Genomic DNA, 10,338 nt, shown 5'->3' with positions numbered 1-10,338 from the left:
ACTTTTTCTCTTAATAGACAACAATCAATATCAAGGTGTCTTGTCCTCTCACGAAAAACATGATTCGGTGCTATGTGTAATATACTTTGATTGTCACAATACAAAACAAGTGGGTTGAGGCATGTGTTGCGTAGATCTCTTAGAATGTAGAGTTGCTTAACCAATTCACATGTTGCTGAGCCAAGGGCTCAATACTTTGCTTTAGAAGAAGACTTGGATACTATTTGTTGTTTCTTTGCTTTTCAAGATACTAGATGGGAAATGGTGAAAAATCACACTATGCTATTTATTTTCTCGAATCAATGCATCAAGCCCAATATACATAAGAGTATCATAGAATTTTTATATTAGAATATCTAAGGAACAACAACCCTTTGCCAAGATTCTGCATCAAATACTTCATGACTCTATGATAAGCGTAAGTCACTCATCATCATGGTTTACACCCGCAAGCAGTGAGCAAGGGGAAGAACAACCTTGGACCACCAGCAGCAGGGTGCACACCACCCAGGAGGTGCAAACCACCTAATACTAGGGGTGACAAACGGTCATGCCCATCCCATTTAGGCCCGCCCTACAAAAGCTCGTAAAAAAATGGGACGGGAAGAACATAGTTAGGGGTGCAAGCCTAAAACCTTATCCTGCACCGCAATAAAGTGAGAGTGGGGCGGGTTTGTTAGCATTAAAACATTTAAGCCTAAAAAACTAAAGTTCATGTAAATGTCCGTGCCCGCAAAAAAATGGGGCGGGGCGGATCAGGCACATTAAAGGATGCGAGCCTAAACCCTTGGCATGCCCCAAACTAAAGTGTGGGCAAAATGAGCATGTCCAACGGGCAGAAACCATTTTGACACCCTTACCTAACAGTCACAATTCACCCAATTGGTGTCGAGTCAAGAGATGCAAATCAGTGGGGCATGACCTTTAATGCAGATACACACCCATTAGGGTCAGAAAGTGCGACACGAGAGGATGCAACTGTTGGAGAAAAGGTGCATCCCTTGAAGCCATACATCATCAAGTCTAGAGCAATCACAAGTGGGGGCAGTCACAACCATTATGATTAACTGTGTTTGTTGGGAATAAATGTTAGAGATAAATTAGAAAGAATCTGAATTATGGAAAGACTGACTCTCGAAAACCTATGTTGTAATATATCCCAAAAATAATCTATATAAATCATGTTTCATCTTTTCATTTCTATTCCATTTTCTTTGTTCTTATCAAATGGTATCATACCACTATCCAAGTGCTTTGCTTCTAACTATGGTAACAGCTGGATCTAATTTCGATAATTCAAACACAATGGAGAGAATTTTGAAATTTTGATGGTGGACTGGAAAAATTGAGATGTAGAACTACAATAACTTGAAACATACTTTGCGTGCCTAGAAGCCATGGAGGAAAATTTGTCCAAGCATTCCAAAGATGGCACTCCCAAAGGTTTCGTAAATAGAAAATAGACAACCAAGGTCCAGATTGGAGAAGGAAAAACAAAATAATGGAGAAAATTGGAAATACCCATATATGATGGAGAATTTGATGCTTATAGTTAGATAAATAAATCGGAACGGTTCTTTCAAATGAGAGATATCCTAGAAGAGAAAATTCAGGTAGTTATGGTGGTACTAGATGGAAAAACACTATCTTGATTCCAATGGTAGGAGACTTGCAATTCACAAATTGGTTGTGAAAATTTCAAACTTATCATTCTTGAAAGGTTCCAAACTTCATACATTCTTAACCCTTATATTGCCCTCCTTGCACTTAAACAAGAAGAAATAGTGGCAGATTATGTTGGGCAATTCGTAAAGTTTGTAGGTATGCTAACAAATGTTGCTGGAGAACATTTAAAGGAAGTTTTTGTGAACACATTAAAGGAAGACATTGGGGAAGAAATTAAACTCTACGAACCACCAACTTTAGTAGGCATTAATGATTGAGCAGAAAAATAGAGTAATTTAGAAGGTAGGGCAACATACAACTTCAAACTCAAATTCAAAATTCAACAACTCGTACTAAAGCCCATCCTCCTCAAAGACTTATACTTATGATGTTAGTAAAAAAGGTGGAGAAAAAAAGCAACGGTCCTTCTAATCCTTTTGCTGGCAGTGTATCCGTGTATACACCTAAAAACAACAATCGATCCAGAGGATTTCAACGATGAACTCAAATAGAACTTCAAGAGAAGAGGTAGAAAGGAGAATGTTTTTGCTGTAAAAAAATGGAGCACTTCTCATATATGCAGAAATAAACAACTTCAGATAATGTTATTAACGAATGAAGATGCTGTTGAAAACTCCGAAGAGGAACCCGAACTAGAAATTGGAGAAACGCCCCAAGTATCCATGAATATTATTACGGGATTTACTTATTTTTGATCCTTTAAGCTTTGGGGAAGTATCGATGATCTCAAAGTCATAGTATTGATAGATTGCGATGCCACACACAACTTCGTTTCCAAGGAACTGGTGGAAAAATTATAAATAAAGGTGGAAGACACTTCATCATATGAGGTAGAAGTTGGAGATGTTCACCAAATCAAATGTAGGGGAGTACATAGAAAAACTCCCTTCAAAATGAAAGAAGTACATATAAATCAACAATTCTTCTTGTTTGACCTCGGACGCGTAGATGTGGTTTTAGGTATGGAATGGTTAGCAAGTATGGTGGAAATTATAGCCATCTTTAAACAACTAAAGTTGGGTCTCAAGATTAAGGGCAAAAAGATAATTTTAAAGGAAGACCCAAAAATTTCAAAGAAAGACGTCTGACTTATTTCTATGCTGGAAGCTTTGTAACACGGAGAAGGGCTTCTTATCGACTATCGTCACATTCAGACAAAGCTAGATTTGAAGGATTCAATTTCTTCAGAATTAAAATATGTTTTACATGATTTTCCCTCCATATTTGAACCCCTGGAAGGAGTTCCTCCTCATCAGCGTCAAGACCATGCCATTCACCTCAAAGAAGGAGCTTAAATACCGAATATCAGACAATACATATATCCTCACCATGAGAAAACAATAATTGAAAAATTGGTTACTGAAGTGTTAGAAGTAGGAATCATTCAACCATCTACAAGTCCTTACTCGAGTCATGCCATTCTAGTAAAAAAGAAAGACGGTAGTTGGCGGTTTAATGTAGATTACAGGGTCTTGAACGAAATCAATGATCCTAACAAATTTCCTTTCTCAATAGTTGATGTGTTATTGGACGAGATAAGAGGGGCCAACAGCTTTTCAAAATTGGATTTAAGATCCGAATACCACCAAATTAGAATGAAGGAAGAAGACATTGCAAAATATGCTTTCCGAACACATGAAAGTCACAATGAATTTATGGTAGTACCATTTGGAATTAATAACACACCCTCTTATTTTCAATCATTAATGAATGAAATATTAAGGCCAATACTCAGAAAATACATATTGGTATTCATCGATAATATCCTAATATACAATCCTTTTTTGAAAGATCACAAACAACACCTACAAAATATAATGTCATAACTGCAACAAAGTGAATTAAAGTTCAATGATAAAAAAATGCTCATTTGACAAAAATAACTTGAAATATCTATGACATGTTATTTTAGATGGATGAGTCTTTGCAGATCCTAAAAAGTTGAAAGTAATGATGTTACTGTCTCCATTAAAAAATGTTACCTGAAATAATCAATTTTAACATTTTTTTTTAAAAATTATAAGAAAACAAATAGTTTTAACGTATATATTATAATTTAAATAAAAATTAGATATAATTTCCTTTGATTCATAATTTCCATTAGATATATATTATAGCTAATAAAATATGATATACATAATTTACATTGATCCACCCACCATGCAAATTGCAAATCATTAGGATATTTTCATTGTTCATTAATCATAATTGGCATTTGATTTAGATATACGAACCAAATTTATTTTGAATTTACCTATATATTTAAAATCCAATGAATATATTTTACAGTAAAAATAAAATTACTTATCAATGTTAAACAAAAAATTACGTTGGCCCCAAATCAATTCAATCCGTCCAAAATTAATTTTGTACATAATTTGATGTCACCTCTAGGGGTGTTCGCGGTGCGGTTTGGTTCGGTTTTGAGCATAAAAGTCATCCTAACCGCGAGATAAAAATGCATGCAGTTCGGTTTGGTTCGGTTGATTTTTAATAAGTCATCCAAACCAAACCAAACCAAACAAATGCGGTTAGGATCGGTTCGGTTGACTGCGGTTTACACTATAAAATAAAAATGTACCGAAATAAAAGGAAAAAGGAAAGTAATTCAATGCCAATATAATATATGATATTATACCATACAAAAGAAATTATATTATAAGAACAGTAGAGAACTAAAATTACATTATAAATGAAATACATATTTAGACAGTAGACAATTACATATATATGTAGCTCAATAAAATACAAAAACTAAGTTGATTATGCCAAAACTTAAGTTAATAAATTAATTATTAAAATTCAAAACGTGAGATGTGGCTTTATGCAATTGGATTTGGAAAGATAATAAATTAACTATTAAAATTCAAAACTTAAGTTAAACATGCGGTTTGTTTCGGTTTGGTTCGGTTTTGTGAAATACAAACCGCAAACCAAACCGAACCGCGCGGTTCACTCCAAAAATCATCCAAAATCATCCAAATCAAACGCGGTTTTTTGCGGTTTCGGTTTGGATTGGTTCAATTTGCGATTTTGCTTTTGGATTGGTTCGGATACGATCACCCCTAGTCACCTCGTCCTCGGTTTTAAAAGGTTTAATAGAATAAAAAAAGAATCTTAATTCTCAACCGTTCCTTATTTCCTCCAAAAAGAAAAAAAAAACATATGATGCTAGCTGTAACTTCATTATTTTCAGGAAAAAATCATGCAAACCTATAAAAGATCGAAAACAAAAAAACACTTAAAATAAAATCACAATCACGTGATTACGCTGAATCTCAAGATAAGTGTCTTCAGTTACATGTGGCACATATAAAATCCCACACCTCTTGAGAAACAAAAACACACTCTCTTGACTCTTCGAAGAAAAAGTTGTCACTGTTACAGACTCGATCAATGGCTTCCTGTTACAGACTCGACAACTTCATCATCTCTGCGTTTAAACCTAAAAACTCAAATGTCCCACTTTCAATTCATCATTCATCATCATCATCATCATCATCCAATTTTCCATCTTCTTTCAAAGTTCAAAACTTTCCTTTCAGGGCTCGATGTAATTCACCTATCAGAGCCACTTCATCTTCCTCTTCTCCCACAACTGTTGCAGAACCTAATGACATTAAGGTACTCTTTTTTTACATTCATACATTTATTTCTATTTTTGTGTTTTTGTTTTGTTTTGTTTAACTTAACCCTTTTGAATGTTTTTTTTTGTTGTTGTGAAGATTAACTCTATTCCTACTAAACCTATTGAAGGACAAAAAACTGGTACCAGTGGGCTAAGAAAAAAGGTATGTAATTGTTCTATTCTTTTCAAATTCAACATTTGATTCATTATGTTTGATCAAAATGCTCACATTATAATGGATGATATTATATTTGTGCATGCAAATTGAAATTGTGTTTGTTTATGTATGCTGAATTGATTTTGTAGGTGAAAGTGTTTATGCAAGAAAATTACCTTGCAAATTGGATTCAGGTTTGTAGAATTCCATGCAATGTGAATGAATGATTATATGATTTATGTGTTTTTGCTTTGTAAGGAAGTTAATCACTTATTGGATTTGTAGGCATTGTTTAATTCGTTGCCTTCGGAGGATTACAAGAATGGAGTGTTGGTGTTGGGAGGTGACGGTCGATACTTCAATAGAGAAGCTGCACAGGTTAACTATTTTCGAATGTGTCACCTCGGAATTCGAATTTGAATCTTGTGTTAAGAAAATTGCTTTATTTCTAATTTGTTTTTTTCTTTCTTGTGTGAATTGCAGATAATAATCAAAATTGCTGCGGGAAATGGTGTTGGAAAAATTCTGGTTGGGAAGTAAGTTTCAATTGATTTTCGTTAATTGAATTTGTTGATTGGATAAAACATCTTCCTTGGATTAGTGCATGAGCTATTGTTCAATGCAATCTGTTTGGAATGACTTATTTAAGTTTATCGGCTGACATAAGTACTTGTAAGACTGTTTGGGAGGACTTTTAGAAACAACTTACGGTGTATTCATAAGTTTTTTTCAGCTTATTTTCATAAGCTCTTCACGTAGCTTATAAAAATAACTTATAGCTTATACAGAAACAACTTGACTTTATTTGATCTTGTTATAAAAGTAACTTATACTTAAATAGTTATGCTATAAACACTTAGTTAAGTTGTTTATCCAAACAAGGCCTAAATTGAATACACGTTTTCTTTTCTCATGTAGGGAAGGGATATTGTCAACACCAGCCGTTTCTGCTGTGATAAGGAAGAGAGAGGCAAATGGTGGATTTATTATGAGTGCTAGCCATAACCCTGGTGGTCCTGAATATGATTGGGGTATTAAGGTGACTTTCCTAATTAATTCTCATCCATTAAAAGAGGGTTCTGTCATTCTCTATTTAATGTACATGTTAAGAATGTGTGGTTGAGTCTAACTCAACTCTAATATGGTATCAGAGCCTGGTTCGGTGTAGTGTAGTGATGAGTTATGCCTAACCACATTTCTCTGGATCGGAACCAGGCTCTCATACCATGTTAAGAATGTGTGGTTGGGCCAAACTCTAACTCTAATAGTACATCATAAATGCCAATTTTTCAATACATAGTTTTCCTGAAATGTGTTTGTATTTAGTCAATGTCAAAACTCAAGACCCTGTTAAATGCAAATCTATCAGTTTGTGTTTCTGATAAATTTCTTTGCTGCTGAATTCAGTTTAATTACAGTAGCGGACAACCTGCACCAGAATCCATCACCGACAAGATTTACGGAAACACTCTATCTGTAAGTGTCCCATTCAAGTATGCCTTAATATTCCGATCCTACATTCCACTTTTTGATTGATAGTTTTCTCATCTTTTTCATACGATTTCCATCGGCATAGATTTCTGAGATAAAGATTGCTGATATTCCCGACGTTGACTTATCAAATGTTGGAGTTACAAAATTCGGAAGCTTCAGTGTGGAAGTAATAGACCCAGTTTCTGATTACCTGGAGTTATTAGAGGTCAAAATAATTTGTTTTCATTATTATAATCCAGTAGAAATAGAATGATTCATGCAAGCTGAATCTCAGTGTTGTAAGTTAATTTCATTCCATTTCAGTTTATTTGTTATTATTTTTTGTGCAGACAGTGTTTGATTTTCCGCTAATCAAAAGTCTTATTTCACGGCCAGAGTTTAGGTACAACCTTCTTAACATTTATTCAACCATAATTCCATTCTTGGCACAGTGTCTTAAAACTGATTGTGTTCTTTAAATTTTTAATTTTAGGTTTACATTTGATGCAATGCATGCAGTTGCCGGTGCTTATGCAACACCCATTTTCATCGATAAACTTGGTGCTAGTCCGGTTAGTTCTTCCCCTTTTACTCTTGTATAGGTATAACTTAATATAGTGTTGGTGATTTTCGGTGTTAAGTATGCAATGTAGGATTCAATTTCAAATGGAATACCTTTGGAAGATTTTGGACATGGACATCCCGATCCTAATCTAACGTGAGTTTAGTGTTTTGTTTTCAACACTGTGTTTTCAATCATTAGTAAATTGTTTTTTAATGTAATGTTTATCGAACAGATATGCAAAGGATCTTGTCAATATTATGTATGCTGAAAACGGACCTGATTTTGGAGCTGCTAGTGATGGTATGCGAGATTTCAGTTATTTTTGAAATTTAACTTGTTTCTGTTGTTAATTGCTTGTGCAAAAATGTTGTCTGAACCCAAAAACACTTGGATGAGATGGTAAGGGATCTCTTTCAACTTAACCAGAGGTTCTCGGTTAGAAACCAACCCTGAGCATGCAACATTGTTAAATTCTCTTCAGGGAGAGCTTTGCCGTCCATTGTGGTCCTCCCTGGTTTGAGGGATTAGTCTTGCAGTTGTGCACAGAGGATATCCGGTTTCTACCGGAGAAAAATGTTGTCTACATTTTTTTGTGTTTACTCGATGTTTATGTATTTTAACTTTTGTTCAGGTGATGGGGATAGAAATATGATTTTAGGAACAAGTTTCTTCGTAACTCCTTCAGACTCTGTAGCTGTTATTGCAGCTAATGCAAAAGAAGCGATTCCGTACTTTAAGGACAGTGTCAAGGTAGATAGAAAGTTTGTGCATATCATACTATTAACAGGTATTCATTTTTGTAAAACAGAAGTGTCATTGTTCTATATTGTAATTGCAGGGTCTTGCGCGATCGATGCCGACCAGCGGTGCTCTAGATAGAGTCGCTGAAAAGTTGAACCTCCCTTTCTTCGAGGTATATTTTGTTTTTACATTGTTGTTGCTCTTAAAAATATTCTCGATTATAGGTCTCAAATGACAAAAGACGGACCTTGAGCGCAGGTTCCCACTGGTTGGAAATTTTTCGGGAATCTTATGGATGCCGGGAATCTGTCGATTTGCGGGGAGGAGAGTTTTGGAACAGGTTCCGACCACATTCGTGAGAAAGATGGAATCTGGTAAGTTTCTTATTTTTTTTTTATCGAGAAATAGTGCGTCAAGCATTTATCAAACATTATCTAATTTTCTTCGATTTTTTTAATATTATAGGGCTGTGTTAGCTTGGCTTTCTATTATTGCTCACCGCAACAAAGACACGAAACCAGGGGAGAAATTGATCTCTGTATCTGATGTTGTGAAGGAGCATTGGGCAACCTATGGTAGAAATTTCTTTTCTAGATATGATTACGAGGTTGGTATCGTTGTTGCAAGTTTTATTTGTATCATACATTTTCCTACTTCAGTAGCTTCGGTTTGCTTTGGAATTTCTTATGTGTGATGTTTCATTTATTTTTCTTATGATTTTTGACCAATATAAATTTAGGAATGTGAATCAGAAGGCGCAAATAAGATGATAGAGTACCTACGAGATATTTTGTCTAAGAGCAAGTCTGGTGATAAATATGGTAAGTTTCTTACCACCACTTACTTATCACGGAACAGACACTGGACACGACACTGACATGTCAATACCGATACGAACACTGACACGTCTATTTTCAGAGGTATCGGTGCTATAGAGGTTATCATTAGCATACACTTTCTTGAGTATATTTAAAGTGCGATGAGTTTTCTTGTACAGGAAGTTATGTCCTCGACTTTGCTGATGATTTTACATACACTGATCCTGTAAGTTCTTCCAATGTTATCATGTTCATTTGTTTCTTCAACTCAAGGTAAAACAACCATAGTTCAAATTCTGATTTAATTTAAACATGCAGGTAGATGGAAGTGTAGTATCAAAACAAGGGGTTCGGTTTGTTTTCACCGATGGTTCAAGAATTATTTATCGTTTATCAGTAAGTGACATCAGTTCAATTACTTACCCGAAAAATCTGAAATTAAATATTAAGTGATTATGTACTGTGTTTTCTTTTACAGGGAACGGGTTCCGCTGGTGCAACCGTTAGAGTGTATATTGAACAGTTTGAACCATATGTTTCTAAACACGACGTTGATGCTCAAATTGCCTTGAAACCATTAATAGGTTATTTTCATGTACCGAGACATATATAGTGCTATAAACTAGTCGATTTTTTCTCTCTGACTGATTGATCTTACTATTATGCAGATTTAGCATTATCTGTTTCAAAGCTCAAAGAATTCACAGGGAGAGAGAAGCCTACAGTCATCACTTAATGTATCAAGTTTGGTGTTTCATTTCCAGTTTTGGTTATTTTTCCACTTTGGAGCATAGCATCTTCTGTAAAATATGATATTTATATTTACTTTCAAGAAATGAAGTATCATTGTACAACAAAATAAATAATGGTATTAATAATAATAATAATAGCTAGAGTTGCATCTCAAAACCTGATTAATCATTTGAAATAATTTGTGAGCTTTTTATACAATTGATAAACCTTTTCGAATTATAACATCTCTAAGAAATAGTTGCAATAAGAATAGGAAATAAATGACCTCTATTATACTGTGTTGTTCTTTTGGAAGGCTAGGCTGAGCTATGAGCTTCAAACTGATGGATCAAGCTATATAAAGGGTTATATGATATCTATTTACAACATTAGTATTAGTACAAGAATGAAAGATAAACCAGCAAACACAATCCACATTGGATTTCTAATGAGTGCATATTTCGTAGTGGAATAGAGAATGCATGAGAGGTAGAAGATGACCACGGTAAAAAAAAGCTTTTGGTATGATGGTTGATGT

At 34.6% G+C, this 10,338-nt stretch overlaps 1 protein-coding gene across 1 annotated transcript; it reads left to right on the top strand.

Annotated features, from left to right (window-relative positions):
- The first annotated feature begins 4,951 nt into the window (after positions 1–4,951).
- On the top strand, positions 4,952–9,977 carry LOC131624777 (phosphoglucomutase, chloroplastic-like). The gene is made up of 21 exons (XM_058895692.1): positions 4,952–5,310; positions 5,412–5,477; positions 5,621–5,665; positions 5,757–5,849; positions 5,955–6,007; positions 6,390–6,510; positions 6,879–6,947; positions 7,048–7,170; positions 7,295–7,347; positions 7,438–7,516; positions 7,598–7,662; positions 7,742–7,809; positions 8,141–8,259; positions 8,348–8,422; positions 8,509–8,624; positions 8,716–8,857; positions 8,990–9,071; positions 9,248–9,294; positions 9,387–9,464; positions 9,547–9,652; positions 9,737–9,977. Exons 1-21 carry the CDS (start codon positions 5,083–5,085, stop codon positions 9,802–9,804), a joined length of 1,896 nt encoding a protein of 631 aa, XP_058751675.1. The 5' UTR covers positions 4,952–5,082; the 3' UTR covers positions 9,805–9,977.
- Positions 9,978–10,338: the final 361 nt, after the last annotated feature.

Source organism: Vicia villosa, unplaced genomic scaffold, assembly GCF_029867415.1.
Source record: "Vicia villosa cultivar HV-30 ecotype Madison, WI unplaced genomic scaffold, Vvil1.0 ctg.000162F_1_1_2_unsc, whole genome shotgun sequence".
In the NCBI taxonomy this organism is placed as follows: domain Eukaryota; kingdom Viridiplantae; phylum Streptophyta; class Magnoliopsida; order Fabales; family Fabaceae; genus Vicia; species Vicia villosa.
Note: the sequence above shows the minus strand (reverse complement) of the source record. Positions and strands in the feature narration are given on the sequence as shown.